General features: G+C 39.4%; 1 protein-coding gene across 1 annotated transcript in view; it reads right to left on the reverse strand.

The window, feature by feature from the left end:
* Positions 1-414: 414 nt before the first annotated feature.
* The window catches only part of Tprg1 (tumor protein p63 regulated 1), a 101751-nt gene continuing 83530 nt past the window's right edge, over positions 415-18635 (reverse strand). The window contains exons 4-5 of the mRNA XM_035444676.1: positions 9690-9843; positions 415-1380 (exon numbers count right to left, since the gene is read on the reverse strand). Of these exons, the coding sequence (XP_035300567.1) occupies positions 1186-1380; positions 9690-9843 (349 nt within the window). The 3' untranslated portion in view covers positions 415-1185. The remainder of the gene's footprint in view (positions 1381-9689; positions 9844-18635) is intronic.

Here is an 18635-nt window from a genome sequence, read left to right on the forward strand (position 1 = left end):
ACAAGAAGAAATACTAGGAAAAAGAGATGGGGATGAAATGAATAAAGAGTGTTAGGAAATCATGCCCCCAAAACCCTGTGAGATCGTGAGTCTAATGAAACAGAAAGCCAGTCCCATCCCCACTGTAACCATGGGACTCTTACCTTTGCTGTGCCCTATACAGACACTCACAAAAGATTTCACTAGAAGAGGATATGTTGTTAAAAGGTACCTGAAAAAAAATAGAATGAGCTATTGGCCAGTATTGACCAACTGTAGAGTGCTATGAACAAATTGTGTTCTAGAAACTGACAGTGAGGTGAATGAGTAATTGAAAAGCCTTAGAGTAGGGATCCTAATTAAAAGACCATGTTAACAACTGAAGGCGTGGCCCAACACATCAGGGAAAGATGGAATTGAGACGGAAGCTGTGGGTGATTTTTGATTTTTTTCTTTTCAATGCTAAGAATCAAATTCAAGACTTTGTGCTATTTGGACAAGCTCTATGCTAATGAATTATACCTCTACACTTAGGAGAATGTATTTTAAGCTTGGATACAATGCTATGCCTCATAGCCATGTATTACTATAATGGGATGCATTTGGCTTAGAATTCAAACTATTGAAACTGGTAGATTTCAGGGATGGATTATAAAAAATAGCACAGAGAAGTCTGGATTTGGAAAATGCTTAATGCAAGGGAGCATTGGAAGGACTGATATTGGGATAACTGGAAGACATAAGGCAGATCCTGCATCTTGGGATAAATATCAGAGATGGGACGAGGGACTAAAGTGCCCTTATCAATGGCAGCTATAATAACGGAGCTCTGGGAGCTTAATGAGAGTAAAACAGGGTTCGGGGCATGAAAACTAAAATGTTGAAAGTGCCTGTGGATGTGAGGAACAGAAAGGCAAAAGTTTAAGTTTTAGCAAATTTAAATTTAAGTTGCAACATGGATTCTGTCCGAAGATTTTAAATTAAGAGCTCATTAGATGGCATTTCATCAGAAGATTTTACAGAAATTTGATTTCTCTCATATAATTCCTCAAATGTCTACCAGTCTAACCAAGATTTTAGACATCTTAAAACACTAATAAATCATTCTTTTAAGTATTATTTGAAAGTAACTATTGCAATCCAAAAAAAGCAGTGAATTTAAACACATCAGTTATCTACAGATAATGGACTTTGTAACAAAGAGTCTCAAAAGCCAACACTCCCCCGAGCCAGGGAATAGCCAAGTTTGTTTCGGTTTCCAATGAATGACATGAGCCCAGTGTAGGTCTCAATCAGAATAGGCTGGGTTAGCACCATCAGTTCCTCTCCTCTTCCAGATCCAGCAGAATTCTTGTGAGCACTCTTGATAGCTGGAATAAGCTTCGATGTGAACCCAGACAACTGAAGAACAAAAAAGAGAAGCATAAAGTTAGTGACTCCAGGAAGCTCCTGAACATCCTAACCCAGTCACTCCCAAAGAGGTAGACCACCTTGCTGGGGGCAGGAACTCTTACTTCTTAAACATGAATGACTCCTCAGAAATGCTGGAATTGCTTTTGTTTAACCTTTAATAGTACTCAGGCAAGAAAGAATACACATAGTAAAATTATCTGCCGTATTTGTTTTTCATTATTCATAACTTGTACAACATTCAGGAATCAACTTAACCAATATTTGTCTATAGTCTACTATAAATGAGATACTTGTTGGACACTGCTGAGTGCAAAAGGTCAAAAATGAACAACTGCTTCCCTCAAAGACAACTGACTATGACGTAGTCGACAAAATACACTTTTTGTAGTAAGGAAAAGTCCATTGTCACAGTCAGGAAGAGAGACAAAAATGCCTGTGAAGAATGATGGCAAACGAGATCCTCAGGCAATCTTGAAAGACTAGCAAGATTTCCATGGGTAGACCTGAGGTTCAGCAAGTTAGAAAAGTCCAAGAGATGGGTGCTATGGCTTCCAGCTCAACCTCCTTCCTGTCTCATGGAAATCCTCAGAAAATATCCATGCCTCTCATTACTACAAAGATACAGATAGAAAATACCAAATCTCATAATTTCAAACCATGTTCTTTGAGTGGCAACATGGAACTTCTGTTACTGGTTTTCTTTTTCTTTTTTTGAGAACTAAATATACAAATATTGTGTCTACATCATTCCTGTCCCTCATAGTCCTCAAACTCCTCTCATGCTTCCTCTTTCCTCCATAATCCATGACCTCTTCTTTAATTACTATTGTTACATACACATGTACATATATGTACATATATATGTAAGCTATTTATTGAGTCCACTTAGCACTGTGTGTATGTATACATATACAAGGCTGACCGTTTGGTATTAGACAACCTATGTGGGAGATTGTCCCTGAAGGAAACTGAGTCTCTGTCTCTTTCTCTACAGCCATTGACCACTTGTAGCTCTTCAAGGGGTGGGGCATTTGGAATTTCTCCCCATCCATGTCAGTGATATCATTATGCAGGTCTTGTTAAGAAAGCCATATTGTTGAAAACTCATGCATACATATTTTCCATCATATCTAAAAGACACTAGCTAGAACCAGGCATCCTGGTCAGCTGGCTCTTACAGACTTTCTACTCCTTTTCCTCAATGTTCACTAAACCCTAGGTGTGTGGGTTGTGTTGCAGATATATGAACTGGGGTTGGCATCTTTCCTTTTTAGGCAGTTGTGAGTCTCTGTTAAAGTCTCCATCCATTCCAAAAGGAAGCTACTTTGATGAGAGGTGAAAACTACACTTTCATGTAGCTATAAGGATAAGTACTTATCATTCAGTGACAAATCACTCTTGTGAAAAGTGAGTAGGTGCTAGTATTAATAATGTTGGTTTAATAGGTAACTTTGGGCTGGAGAAAAAGAAAATGCAAGCCAAGCAGGTAATCTGCCCCAATCCCTTCACTCAAACCCATGGGATATTTTCATTCCTTTCATTACAATTAGTTTAGAGTCAGACTTTACTTTAAAAAAAAGAGATGTATTAATGAAAACCATTGAACTTCTACCTAACTTGCACAGTTCATAATTCAATCCAAAAAGTTTTGTGGTTCCCATTTTCCTCTCAACTTTCAAAACCAAGTTCAAGACTCCCACTTGCATAATACCTCCCCATATAGCCAATGAAAAATGTTCTTTTCGTTTGGGACTGGAGTGATGATGTCTCAACAGTTAGAAGCACTTGCTGCTCTTGCAGAGGACCTGGGCTGAGTTCCTAGCACCCACAAGGTGGCTCACAACCATCTGTAACTTCAGTTGCAGAGAATCTGACACTATCTTCTGGCCTCCAACAGCATCATGGTATGCAGAGACATGTGGGCAAAACACTCGTATACATAAAATAAAAATAAATAATTTAAAATAATAATAATAATCTTTTCTTCTGATGCATTTCACTGATATCTCCATTTAAATATATTAACAAGTTTTCTAGCCAGAGTTGCAAGTGTGACCTTTACAAAGTAAGCTGTCACAAGGCTTTTACTATTTGGTAGTCAAATGTAGTTTTACTATGGGGGAGAATATTTTTTGCAGCTTAAGTGTACAACATATTTTGTAACTCCTATTCCTCAGGCACCTGTAGAATTTCTACTACACAAAAGTCTCTACTCATTCTAATGTCTGTTCACATCCTATCCTCTTCCAGCCTCCCCCTGTGACAACACACACACACACACACACACACACACACACACACACACACACACACAGAGAGAGAGAGAGAGAGAGAGAGAGAGAGAGTTTAAATTCCACATATTCTTACTCACTAAGAACATACAGCTTTGTAATTTGTAGCTTTTCATTATGTTTCCTTTGCTTAAAATGTCTCATCTTGCCTTAGTTCTAGAATTTTGGGACAATCAAAAGGAGACATAAATAAATATCCTTTAGCAATTCAAAGCCTCTTCCTTTTAAAATGTGGGGTGATACATCTCTGCAGTCCCAAAACTCAGGAGACACAGGGCAGGAGCATGAAAAGCTCAAGGCCAGCCTTGGCTATGCACCAAGACCCTATCTCATTAAAAAAGACTCACTGAATTACAGGACACACAGCTTCACAATATACATAGCCTGAAGTACTGGGATTAGATAGATGTTAAGTTGCAAACAAGGTACTCACCAGCAGTGTACCCTTGGGTAAATTATTAAGCCTTCCTGAGTTTCATATTTTTCCCTAAAAATGAGTATACTGATATCAAATTTATAGGTAAAATGAGAGAGAGAGAGAAAGAGAGAATGGCTATGTGCTCATATATAGCAGTAGGGGCCAGGGCATGCAATAAGATAAGGCTGGTATTCAGAATCATTGCAAAATCCATAAAGTAGTTTGTTTCTTGCAGACAATAAATATTAGCTCTTTTATCATCACCACCACCATCATCATCAAGAAATCACAGTCTCCTAAAAGGTAAAACACAATTATATCAACCTTTCCATTTGCCAAGACCATCTGGATTAACAGAATGCCTTCTCAGAGGTTAGAGTTTGTCAAACTGGATTACTGAACACTTCTTCAGCTCTCATTGTAAGCGTCATTTCTTGAGAATCCCCTGTGGTCTCAGAATCTAAGTGCTGGAAAGAAAATATTGACACTATTTCAAACTCAACACACTGTGTTTCATTGGATACACTTCATTCCCAGCCATGTCTGGAACACTCTCAAAGGGGGCAGGCATGCTTACAGAGACAAGCTGCTCCTTAAAGGAGTGGCAGACAAAAGGCCACGTCCCCAAGCTAGCTCTTGAGCATTTCAAGCACCTGAACTCAATCTATGTGACAGGAACGCTGTGTCATCTGATATGAATGCCACCAGCCACATACTTTTGTCTAAAAGCTTTTATACACCCACCCCTGTCTCCCGCTTTTATTTCTGTCTCAAAAACAGAGGGTCAAGTTTTAACAACTCCAGTTACACAGGGGCCGTGCATTGGTTCGGGTGAAGCATGCATGGTAGTGTTCCTGGAGGAGGAGGAGGTGCAGTATTCTTGACTTTACAGCCATTATTTACCAGCTGAGTGCCTGGGCCCCTGGTTGCTTCAGGTGTTGTCTGCCAGCAGCTCCCGCCTAGAGTCTCAGTTTTCTGTATTACAACCATCACTTGCTTCCTGTTTATACTGGGCAAAGAGACCAGGTTTCATGCCTGCAGGCCCACATTCCTTAGCTTGGCAGGTTTTCCTAGCCTTGGGGCCACAGGTTTCAACCTTTCTCTGTAGAGAGCAAGGCACCCTGGGATGAAGAGCAAATCACATCCAACACTGAAGATGTTGGCAAGTTACAATGCTGGCCAAAATGCACGGCATCCATGTGCATTTTCTCTGAATTACCAGTTGCTTTATAAGGACCCTGTGGAAAGTGTACAGAGAAAACAGGATGGAGCAGAAGTTTCTTTTCTACACATGAAGTTTCCACTCATTCTGACTTTGTTATCCTATCAACTCCAACTCTGTGTTCTGAAAACTACACACACACACACACACACACACACACACACACACACAAACAGAGAGAGAGAGAGAGAGACAGAGACAGAGACAGAGACAGAGACAGAGACAGAGCATCACAGGCATACACAAAAGAAATCCTTTAGTTTTATATCCAGTTCCGTAAGTATTAGTAACTGTTAAGATGTGAATGTGTGGTTCCTTTACATAATCACTGTGCTTAAGTGTCTTGACTTTTACAAAGAAGGTATTTATTCCCATATTAGATGTTTTGCTAGTTGATTTACATGACAATATCACTCATACCATAAGCAATAAAGATAAAGTAATATAATGCGTGAGATTATTTTGTGTACTATGCATGTAGATTAAATGTGAAATAATCTAGGATCTTACATTTTCACAGTTGTGTATTGTGTGTAGTACAGAACATGGTCCATGTGCAGATCTTAAAAGACTACAAGGTGGGTAGGGAAGGTGGATTTCTGGAAAGAAGCCATTAGAGCCCTGTGTTTGCAGGAAGTGGAAGTGACCTACACCTGGGTAACAGGAGACATCGAGATTTTTTTTTTACACACATGATACAAACTCGAAATTCATAGGTAATGTTTACAGATAATATAAAGTTGAATTTGAACACCTGTGTGTATTAATACTTCTCTCTCAAGTACCTTTCTAAACTGTCCTGGTAACTCAGCCTTGGTACAGTGTCTGTCACCTGATCTGAAATGTCTATCTCTAGTTAAACTTTCTCTATGGCAATTCTGACCTAAAGTTCTTATGGCCTAGCTATCCTATGGATGTTTCAAGCATCATATCTCATAAGCTAAACTAATTCCTCACATTTATGGTTACCACCATTCAAATTAATGTAATCACCAGCTTTTCACCCAGTAACCTCAGCTTAACTTTTCTGTCATTTTCTGAATCATATTGGTCATGTGTTTTTATAAACTCCCTGCTGAGTAATTCAAAAGTTCCTTACTCTCTACTATTACTCCAACTTACTTGGGCTCTTATATTTATTATCTAAGTCATTGTGTATTCATATTTGGGAACTATGGACTATACACCAGCTAAACTACAGTTTCTCCGTGGACATTATATACATCTTTACAGACCTACACTCTTTTTCACTGGAATCAAACTTCTGTTTAGTCAGTTAGTTTCAATTTTTAAATCTTTGCATATTTACTTGTTGCTTCTGTCAAACACTGCCTTGCATGTGACTCAAATATTATCTCATTATGTTTGTATCCTTAGCAACATTTATACTTGATTCTATGGATGTCAGAAAATGTTCAGTGAATGTAGAGTTTCTAAGAGAAATATTGTGGGAAGGAATGAGTTTGAGTGTTTTTTTTAAAAAAAAAATAATAGGTTGTTTCATTAGCTTGTAAGTAATTTGAACATTTCGACTGTGTAATCAACTTCATAGTTTCTCCTCTCTGTGCCACAATGTTTACAAAACCGAGTTGAATTGCTTCCTGACTTTGATTTAGTTATGCATTTCTCCTATTTTCCTCTATTTTATTAATAAGAGGAATTGAAAAAAATATCTCAACCCTCCAAAAAGATCATTCCATGAAAATATTCAAATAAGCCATATTCAAGATTCACCTAAGTGACCCTATTCAAATCTCCTATTCCATGTTAGTATAGCAAAGTCTTAATCAGACTTAGTCCTGGAATAGCCCTACTGATATATAAAATTATAACATACAAACCAACAACAAGAAGCTAAGACTTGGGGACCAAGGTCAAAGACAGTACATCCCAGATGGACCATTTGCTTTTCTAGAGAGTTTCCTTTGGGATGATCTTTGAATAAGAATTTGTTTTAGCAGATCAAAGTTCCAGGCTGGTACCAGGAAAGGAAATGAGAAAGAAAGGAAGGAAGGAAAAAAGAAAGAAAGAAAGAAAGAAAGAAAGAAAGAAAGAAGAAAAGAAAGAGAGAAACAGAGCTTAGACTAATAATTTAAGAAAAAATGATCTTGCAATAGTCTCTCTAACCATGATTTAAACTCATCCCTTGAGATTGTGCCTTAGGAAATGCCCCCTTTGATCATTGTCATTCTCATCCCTTGAAGAAACCTCCCTTTCTGCTCCATAAGAAATTCTGTCAATCTTCTATACAGTCATAAAAGAAACAAAGAAAAAAAAATAAACACATTCAACGGGGCCATAAAGTGATATGATTGATTAAAAACCAAGCAATTATAATATTCATAATATTTTATAGGCATGTATATGCTTCACACACATGCATGTACACACACACACACACACACACACACACACACACACACACACGTACTCATTGGGAGTTCTATAGCTAAACACACTGCTCTAGTCTAGCAACTACATTCATGAATACTTAGGCAATGATTCAAACTTCCTTCAATATTTCACCTTGCATGTTCTTTGAAAAAAATGATTTGATTGCATCTGTATGTAGAAGACTAAAACAAAGTACTAGCAAGCCATCGCATTTCTCTGCCCACAGAACTTAGTCCTTAGTCATTCACTGTAAACTTCTTCCAGTAAAGGCCATTAGAAATAAGTACCTAGTGCATCCGGTAGGTACAAGGAACAAGAGAATGCTTGTCCCAGGGAGTGACATGTGTAATAACTAACTCAGTTAAGGATTTGTATTGGCTAATGGTGAAGTTCAACTATTAACACAAAAATATATATCATTTTAATGATTAAAAAGTTTTCCTCTAAAAAAGGAAATTCCCATGAGAATATTCATTATTATATATTTAAGTCTGGATTAACAAATATCTTAATAAATGTCTTCCATTGCAACTAATAATAACAATGAAAAACAGGAGTTTGGGGAGAGTGTGGGCTGAAGAGGACACAAAGTATGATGGAGGCATGTGTGTTTTTTTCTAGTAAAGACTTTTGAACAGGAGGTGGCTGGTATCACATCTGAAGATGGACACTTTAGTTCAATACACACTCCCACTCTGTCTCTCAACTCATGCTCAAGTCTGTTCTTATTGAATGGCTTAGTGGAAGTGTTTTGGTGCTGGTCTTGGTTTTCACTTTGTTTTGTTTTGTTGGCTTTAGGTGGTAAAACGTCAGCCTAGGAGCTGCTGTTGATGGCTTGGTTGGGGGATTGTGAAACGGGTATCACATGAAGTGTAGCAACATGATCCCTGAACTAATTCAGTGCCTGCAATAGCTGGAGTCAGAGATGACCATGAAATTATGACCTCTGAGGAGACATGCATGAATCCCAAGAGGATCGCCAACTTTTCCTGGGAGTAGAAGGTGGCAAAGTCAATTTATCTGTTTAGTAGGAGGAATTAAGACCCCATCTAGCTTCTAATCACAGACAGCTTGCCTCAAGGGCACTTAACAATTTACAGTTATTTATTTACACCACACATATTTATTTGCATACGTAGGTATGGGTATATTAATGTAAGAGTTTTTACGTGCCATCAACAGGACTCCAGACACTAACTGCCAAGTTTTTAATTTATACTAAATGAGTCACTATATTTTAAAGTAAAAGACAGATGTCAAGGTAAACACTAAAAAAAGGACAGAAAAGACAATCAATTCTCAGTCTATGTGTACACACTCAAGTGTGTATTTGGTTTTGTGACAATAGTTTGATTTTTCACCAAATTTTCAACACCCACTGGTTTACTTTCTATGTAAAGTGTCCCTGAACTTTAGTATTTCATTTATATATAAATAGATTACCCAATTTAAGTTATAGGAAATCACATTAGTTGTTTGAATTAAATATAGTATTTGAAGTGTTGAGCTTGAATGCTTTCTTGATGGGTGGTTGCTTTTAGGCCAACAATGGTTTAATGTTTTAAGATGTATTCACTATTTAAGGTTGTTTACATTAATAAAGAACTGTCCCTCTGTGGGCTACGAGAAGAGATGAGAGAATAGCACAAAGGACTATCCCTGTCCCCAAAGAGCTAAATGTCTGCTTGAAAGTATGAGAAATGGAGGCATAAAAACAAGCACAAACATAAATACTGTAATTTGTTACAATATTCCATTAAAAGATGATAGCAAGAGGGAAGGGGCACATTATAGTTACATAAATATTATCTATGACATCTATAAAATAGCTATACTCATCACATAAGTGTCTAAAGAGGCATTAAATATTTATCTACTCACCTTCAGGTCTTAACAGTTTTTTAAGACAGAACTTGTTCTAGAAGCACAAAGCCTCACCAAAAAATCTAGTATGGGACCAGGTACCACCTACCTTGCAAATCTCAAGGAACTTCTCACTGGTGTATTTCATAGGGTGCTCAGTGAAGGTCGCATAGGGAACCTCAGTGGACCACGGGTTCCAGCGTGACAATAGAGACTGCCCCTCTGTGCTCCCCCAGCAAATCCTAAGGCCTTCTCCTGGTCTCCTAAAAAGAGGAGATTTTTATTAGATTGGACATTTCTGTTAGATATGTTGCAGATTATTTGATCACAATGCATGAAAGGCACCTTCTGATTTATTTAATGAAGAGCTCAATGGCCAATAGCTAGGCAGAAAAGAATGGGCAGGACTTCCGGGGAAAGGGAGGAACTAAGGATGAATCAAGACACCAGTGAGATGAGAAGCAAGTCGGATGTATAGAGTGGGAGAGAGGTAAAAGCCATGTGACAGAATGCAGACTAAGAGAAATAGGCTAATGTAAGTTGTAAGAGCTAGTCAGGAACAAACTTCAGCCAAAGACCAAGATTTTATAATTAATAATAAGTCTCTCTGTCATTATTTGGGGGCTGGTGGCTGACAAGAAAGTTTGACTAGATAGAGAAATGAACAAGAAAAATGTAACAAGGCACTGTAACTCTCCACTTAGCCTATTTCCACCAAGGTGAGTGGCTTCCTTCAAATCAGACTGTTAGGGAATGTAGGAGGTGAAAGAACAGGCTTGCCCTCAAGCAGGGTATGTGTAAGAAGTTGTTGAGAATCCATATGTAAATGTGATCCTGGTGCTCAGGCCAAGAGTCAGAGCTGGAAATACTGGTGCTAGCCTCATGGTGACATTCTGATTATGGAAGGTAAGAAGAATGGGAAACAGTCTCGGAGACAGAGGAGATGACATGATGAAAAGCCATCATTTACACAGAGCAGTGAGCAGAAGAACTGAGAGAGAGAACCATGATAGGCCATCTATGACCTTTGCAGCAGATGAAGACCATTCAAAATGCTCAGATTCCTAAGTCAATGACTCCTCTTCTTTGTCTCCCTGTCCTCTCTTCCCTGCACAGAACTTACCTGATAAAGCTGCAGCAAAAGACACGCCAATGTTAATAGAGACTCTGCTGGCTTCTATCCCTAACCTCTGATTGCTAATTCGCAGAAGGAAGACATAGTCTGACAAACCAGGCCTGGTCGTCCATTAAATACAAAGACCACACAAGGGAAAGTCAAAAAGGAATAGGAGGCAGGCAGTCATGGCCGAAGATGTGGCTACAGTGAATAGAACTGGCATGTATTCGGCATCTTCTTTTCAATGTGTCCATCAGAATTTAGAGTTTGTGTTTTCAGCAGGCTCTAGATTCGGAAAGGCACCTGGAGGTTAAGCCAAACTCAGGTGCTCTGCATTCAACCAGCTTTAGAACCAAGCTGGCTGAAATTCTAAGCAGCTCCATGAAGCACCTCTCTCAGCTCATTTCTTCTAGAAATTCAATCCCGGGATTTTGAGAATGAAAACCCAGAGCTTAATTGTGTTGCCTTCCCAAAGCTGTCACTTCCTGTATTAAGGAAGGATTCCTTTGGGAATATCATGTGGTTTCTGAATGTTTATCCATACAGAAATGAGTGTAAACAGTCTCACACAGGCTCACGCAGCCCCACCTCTCAGGCTGATGCCAAGCTGTGTCTTACAAAAGGAAGGAAGGAAAGACAGAAGGAAGGAGGGAGGGAGGGAAGGAGAGAGGGAAGGAGGGAGGAAAAGAAAGAAAGAAAGAAAGAAAGAAAGAAAGAAAGAAAGAAAGAAAGACAGACAGACAGAAAGAAAGAAAGAAAGAAAGAAAGAAAGAAAGAAAGAAAGAAAGAAAGAAAGGACTGCCCAATTCTCACATATTTGGTGATTGTATTTGAAAGCTGAAACTCAATGTGTGTGTGTGTGTGTGTGTGTGTGTGTGTGTGTGTGTGTTTTGTTTTTGTATAATCCTTTGCCCAAAAAGTATAAGAAAGGAAGGAAGGAAAAAAGAAAGAAAGAAAGAGAGAGAGAGAGAGAGAGAGAGAGAGAGAGAGAGGGAGGGAGGGAGGGAGGGAGGGAGAGAGGGAGGAAGGAAGGAAGGAAGGAAGAAAAATAAAATCTGATACAAGCCTCTGAAATTCCCTTTCCAAGCCCTACCTTCTCTGATGTTGTATTGATTCTGGTCATATTCTTGTATTTTTCTGGTTTTTTTTTTTTTCTGCCCTAGCAATAAATCCCAAATTTTATGAATGCATGTTTGCTCATTTATGAATCACTCTGGCTTGAGTCAATTAAAACAACTTGCACAATGGAATATTATTTACTGGTCTGTATGTCAACTTCTGCACCAAGTACAGTTTTGATTACCCAAAAGGGATGAAAAAAACTCTCAAGATAGCTTCCCTAATAAGTACACTTTTTTCCTTAAATGAAAGTCAAGCATAAAACTCAAGAAGGATATTATTGTTAAATATCTGATCATTTTGACCATGATGATGGCCTTTTCCACAACATTAAGAGCTGTTATAAAGTTTGTACGAAAATAAATTATAAATAATAAAAAACTGATTATCTACTTCATGGGTGTCATTCAAGGTGATGCTTGTTAGGCCCTGTAGCTTTTGGTCTGCTTCTCTTCTGGCACATGCTTTGGGGATAACAGTGGTGGCTAAACACACCTTTATGACCAGAAATATTTTGTGCTACAGTAACTTATGCTCACAGAGAGAATATTGCAAGCTAATAAAATAAAGAACAAAGTGCAATGAACAAGTTGTCAATAGTCCTGTATCAGTCAGGATTTTGAATCAATACAGTGATTATGGACAGATCACATTTCCCTTTCTGAATCTCAAAGTGATTTGGAATCTGATTTATTTCATTTACTGAACCTTCAGAATATGTTTATACATACAATAAAAATTGTATGACCTTCACATTCATTCTTTAGTCACTGGGGGTTTGTGATATTTACTTACTGGGTGTGATTTAAAAAACTATGACCATGTCACACAAATCAGGTAGCTCACAACCACCTGCAACTACAGCTCCAAAATATCTGGTGTCCTCTTCCAGTGCCCCATTCCCATGACACACACATAAGTACATACATGCACACAGATATACCCATACATAAATAAAAGAAATCTTTCTTTTAAAAAAATGATGTTTTGTGTGCTATATATGGCATTATCCAATTAAAACACATCCAAAGCTTAATACATATTTTATGTTTTTTATTTTATTTAATCTAAACAATAGTGTGCTTTGAGCTAACTTGATAGAGGTAATTATAGGAAACACAGAACAGACTTAATCGGGGCTTCAAATCAGGAACTGCTAGTGAATTGGAACAAACAGGAGGGGGCGATCTTCGGCACACAAGAAGTCTCAGGAGTCTGTGCCTGTCAAAGCCATCGACCCCTTTCTTCCACTGGACTGTGCCCAGAAATACTTCCTGTGTGCTGTGCCTGCTTTTCAAGTCCTAGTTTAGTGTCTATGATTCCAGGAACTTAAGTTATCCAGAATGACCTCCCCATAGATAACTTAAACCAGCTTTCAATTCTGTTTTATTTCGATGAAAATAACATAGCTCCTTAGCTGTTCTAGCTGGTTGAGAATGTCTCCAGGCAGCTAAGAAGTTGTCACCTAACCTGTGCCTACGTTCTGTCTTCAATGCCACCATTTACTGAGAACATTCTCTAAGTAAGCGCAATTGAAGGGAAAGAAGGGACCCAGACCCCATGTTCCGGGAGCAAATTAGATGATCTCTTGAGCCAGCTTGGCCACCATTTCATCTTTTCCAACCAACACACACACATAGAAACCTGGTAGAAGCAATATTCTCATTACAACTTTCTACTCCCTGGATCTGGCATGCATCTTCATAGTTCTAGAAGTAAGAAAGTCAATGTGGTCTTTGTCCCTGGAAAATTTCAGAGTCTCACAGGAACAGGCCAAAATAGAGCAACAGCGCCATAAGAGAGCAACTCTCTCCAACTTGGTGAAATGTTTGTGATGATCAATTTTAGGATCCTAGCCCTCTTAAGTTAGAAGGAACTTTTCTGGGATGGTTTCCACATCATACTCTCTGTCTCTGCCTCTCTGACACACACACACAAACACACACACTTGCATGCACACACCCTAAGAACTAGAATTTTCAAAGGCCTCAGTTCTTTTTAGATCCATGTGAACTATCTGTTCTACTCAGTGACTCAGGATGCTAAAATACAGTTATTGGCAGGGAAGAAAACCTAGGCAATTACAATTTTCAGTCACCACAGCCAACCAGATTTACCTTCTAGAGTATCAAAGCACAGGCATGCTGAAGAAGTGAGTTTATAACAAAGGAATAACTCACACAAGGGCCAGAGGACTATGTGCGTGAAGAAGGATGTTTTAAGTACAAAAAGTAGCTCCAGGTTGGATGGAGGGAAACATCTCTTTAATCAGGATGGAGTCTTTTCAGGAAGGCCTCCTCTCCCTCCTCCTAAACTAGGAAATACACCCTACCAGTGCCTTCTCTGGCTTAAAATTTGTTCGTTTTGTGACTTTTTATTTCTAGTGGGAGAAGCCATGCATCATTTTGCGTAGGACAGCCCAGCCAGCTTCCCTGACTCCTGCTCTTCTTTCTACCTTGGCTTCCCAAGATTCTCTGCTAAGGCGTGAGCTAAAGACTGCTCCCAAGAATGAGAAATAGCAGCTTCCATTATTACCTCGTCAGCTGCCCCTCCTTTCCACTCATCTCAAATCTCAAAGCTGCACCACAGAATTAAAAACATAGCTTGAGGCCCTGAATGGAGATTTATGAGGAAGCACAGATATTAACTCTTACTCTAAACGCAGGGCGTGTGCTTGTAAGTAACTGGTGAACAAACACAGCGGAGGCCACAGGGGGAGGAGGGGAGCAGGAGCAGTTCAGAACAGCACAGCCTATTTTCTTCCTGTCTCCTTTTTCCTACCTTACACCTTTCATTGTTGAAAGGTAGATCTTCTAGCCCCATGAAATGTTAGTCCCTTGCTTATTTAATCTGGACAAAAGCAGGGGCCGAGTTGGCATCGCGGTGGGTATTCAAGTCTCCCTTGCTCATTGAATGACCTCAGATGAAATATTTTCCATGACAAGAGCCCAAAAGACGCTGGCACAGAGTCAGACAATGAGATTTGCAGAATGTGTTTACATTCTCTCAGTGTCCCTAGGCTGTTCCAAGCCCATGGGCAGGTGCTGTCTTTATCTACTCTCTTTGCTCACCTGGCTCCCTCCCAGAAGTCTCCAGGGCCTTGGGCTCTGTCAGATTAACTATTTACTGGCATGGGTAACCAAGAAATCCTGTAGGTGATGTTACTGGAGGGAAAGGTGAGTGGTGATGTTGGAAGGACTGCAGTGTCATAAACAACCTAGCACGTGTTATGGTTCCACAGTAAGAAGCTCCAGGAACTCCAGCAGCCTGACTGACAGCTATCTTAATTGATGTCTTGAACCCTTAACTTCTCTCCAGGTATCCATCTATAAAACCAGGTAGATGATGTCAGACTGTCCCTCAGAGTTTCATTTTTGTTTTCTTTTTCCCTTCTAAAACAGGACCTGAGCTGAAAGGCCAAATGCTGTGTTACACCCACCAAACAAAAGTCAAACAAACAAAAAGGCTGCTTGAAGAGAGTAAAAAGTCCTCAAGCAGTTGCTCAGCACCATCAGAAGATGGTCTTTCATTGTAGGCCTGAAATCCTCAAGGTATTAAATCAAAAGCAGAAACCAAAGAAAGTGAGAGTGAATAGTTACAAAAAATGTGACCAAGATGGCTGTAGATCTGCCAGGCTGAAGGTCCTTACAAAGGTTGTCCATCTGCTTCGGGAAGAGTTGTGTCCGACCAGTCAGGTACATGGAGAAGAAGTGTAAGACCCCCACCAAGGATTTACCCCAAGTTTTTCTGATTCACAATGCTAAAATATGCATATGAATGAGGTTGCCAAATTCCTCTGTTACTGGAATGCTACATTTTTAGATAATAAGCTCTCTAGACTGGCAATCAGTAAAACATGGGTTCAATCTTGCAGTAACTTCCTTTGTGGCTTGGACCTGGGTACACTTCTGAGTCACTATTTCTCTTCTTACAAAGTAATGGTAGCTCTAGATTAGATCATCTCCAGTGGAATTCTGTACAACATGTCTGACCCACCAGGGCCAAGGGTTGCCTACTTTCCCATTTCGTTTAAATGACACAGAAGTACTGTTTTGTTTTGTTTTTTTCTCCCTTCAGAATTTATGTGGGTAGATTACTTAGAAGGAAGTTGTTCTAAAAATTGTTCACTTATTTTCTTAGATTCTTCTGAAAATAATTCTTCAATCACTTAATAAAAGTTGTCTCAATCCCCAGGTTTTGGTCAAGAAGGGATTTTCAGTCATCATTTGTGTCGTGTTACTCTGATTCTTTAATACTGCTGAAACAGAGAGTACACTCCGTCAGGCTCCCCTGGTGATACTGTACACCCACCCCCCACAGGGCCAGCATGTGGGCTAGCACAGCCCTCTATGAAAGTGGCTACAAATCACTGAGAGTGAGATGATGTGTCCAGAGTCTAAAGGATGCTTGACTGCTACATTTATTGGTTGTGTGTCAGCCATCTCTCCTTACACCATCCCATTGCCATTTTGCGCTGTTATCCACATGTTACTGACTGGAATTTCTCTTCTTCTAGTTTGAATTTTTAAAAACTTGTAGCAGGAAACTTAGTTATCATTAATATTGGAGTAACAGACAAATGATTAAATAAAAATATCCCACTTTTCAGGCCATTTTCTCTAATGGAAATGCATGCTTCAAGAGGAAAAGTTGAGTTTCCCTGTGACTTTCAAGGGAAGATCTAATCCAGTGACCCTGATGCTAAAAGACAAAGCCTGTAATTCTCTTAGACCTGAGCACTTACATGGCCCATTTGGAATCTGCCCCTGCAGTGTCAGGTGAATAATGATGAATGGAATTGGAGGTAGCTCAGATGGTGAAGTGTTTCATGCTGAAAGCATGAAGATCTGACTTTGGATTCCTCAGGACCCACCAAAAAAGCTGTGGTAGCCACATGAATCTACAATCCTGACCACAGAGACAGAGACAGGAGGATCCCTGGAGTTTATTGGCCATCTAGTCTTCCCAAGTCAGTAAGTTCCAGGTTCACCAAAGACTCTATCTCAAAAATGAAGACAAAAGGTGATAAAAGAAGACAGTTGACATCAATCTCTCGCTTGAGCACACACGTGCACCCATCATGCATCCACCTGCATGTACCACACAGACACAGAGAGGCAGACACACATGTTTACACATGCACATGTTCACATACATACATATCCATGTACACACACACACGCACACACACACTCACACACACACACCTTTCTACTAATGGGACTGGCATGAAAATTTGACATACTCTGGCAAACACTAGCATTGTCATTTTCTGGACAAGTCTGATATTCTGTAATGCCTCCAAGTGTTTTAAAGTGCTAGTCCCGTAACATTTAACTATTATTTCAAGTAGAAATTAAAACCATCTATGCTAACCTGCCTTCACAAGAACAAGGGAGATTTCTCTGGATAACACAGTAATGTGAATTCAGAGAAAGGAACAAGCTCTTACAATGCATTGTTGAAAGAAGGTTTACTGCTCTCAACTTTATTTCAAATCTTAGGCAAGGATTCTGAAGGCTGCCTAGCCTGCAAGAAACTCATAGTAGGCTTTATAAAACAGGCAACCTCTTTTCTGGTAGTTGAACATGAAGACATAGAAAATGTGAGAATACAGCTTTAAAAATATAAACTGAAGTTAATTGAAGATAAAAGAACTAGTGATAGCTATATAAGAAAACAATACATCATGAGCTACAATTTGTGCCTTTATGTGATAATATTTATTTCCAATTGGGATACTTTTAAACAAAGTTGGAAGGAGATAGGCCAGAACTCTAGAAAATCTGTAGAAGTTGTGGTGGGAAGTAAGGAGGCTTGAGCAAGACAGTGAATCTCCTAACATAGCCTAATTCTAACATGGAAGCCTCAGTGGGGAGTGGTTTAATTAACTGAGGAAACTTGTCTCTGGCTGCCAAACTCCAAACTGTAGAATGAAGAGGCATTGTGTTCGCAGAGTGAGTGAGAAACACTGCCAAGACAGATGCCCTCCTTGGTCCTTCGCCATGAGTGGAGATGAGCTTTGCCCTCTGTCTGCCTCCTGCTTCATGTCATCAAGAAGAGTAAAGGTGAAGGAGATACAGCATAGCATAACATTTGGGGGCAGTGGTAATGGAGAAAGCAAGAAACAACAGACTAATCATTAAACTAATCAGACTAATCATATAACAAGCTAAGTAGCAGGCTTTCCATTTTGTAAATACAGATAGGGATAACTTTACTCTAAGATTAGTTACATGAGTTGAAATGTGAAGTTGTGAGCCACATTTTCTGAAGCATGGGCATTCAGTATTTACTAGTTAGACTGTACTATGGAAAATACAAAACACTTTTTACATGCATGATCCCACCATTCCTTGTGAAATTGCTATTGCTTCGACGGCAGATCATATGAAACACTTAGGACACGGAGCTACTAGAATTAATGCCCACATATTTCTGAGGCTAAAGTGGCAATCACATCATGTTTTAGTCCACTGATTTGAGCTGAGTATGCATATTGCAAATGCTAGCTAACAAGAAGACACTTGCAGGAGAGGTTACCAGTTCCCAGCATTGTTCATAGTGCAGGTCTGGAGCTGGACTATATCTGAAGTGGTGGAAAAGCAAGGCCACTTGCAGGGATCCATAGCCAGTGTGGCTAATTCTAGTTCTTCTACTTGCAAACCTGAAAGCAAGCTTGCCTGGCCATAGAAGCTTCTTGCCAGTCCACTGGGCTGGCACTGAACGTGAATGAGAAGCACAGAAATGTTTTATTTTTTTAATATATTATAAAGTTAGCACTCTTGCTACAAGTAGGACATTGTTTTGCTTCATTTA

Source organism: Cricetulus griseus, chromosome 4 (genome assembly GCF_003668045.3).
Source record: "Cricetulus griseus strain 17A/GY chromosome 4, alternate assembly CriGri-PICRH-1.0, whole genome shotgun sequence".
NCBI classification, from domain to species: domain Eukaryota; kingdom Metazoa; phylum Chordata; class Mammalia; order Rodentia; family Cricetidae; genus Cricetulus; species Cricetulus griseus.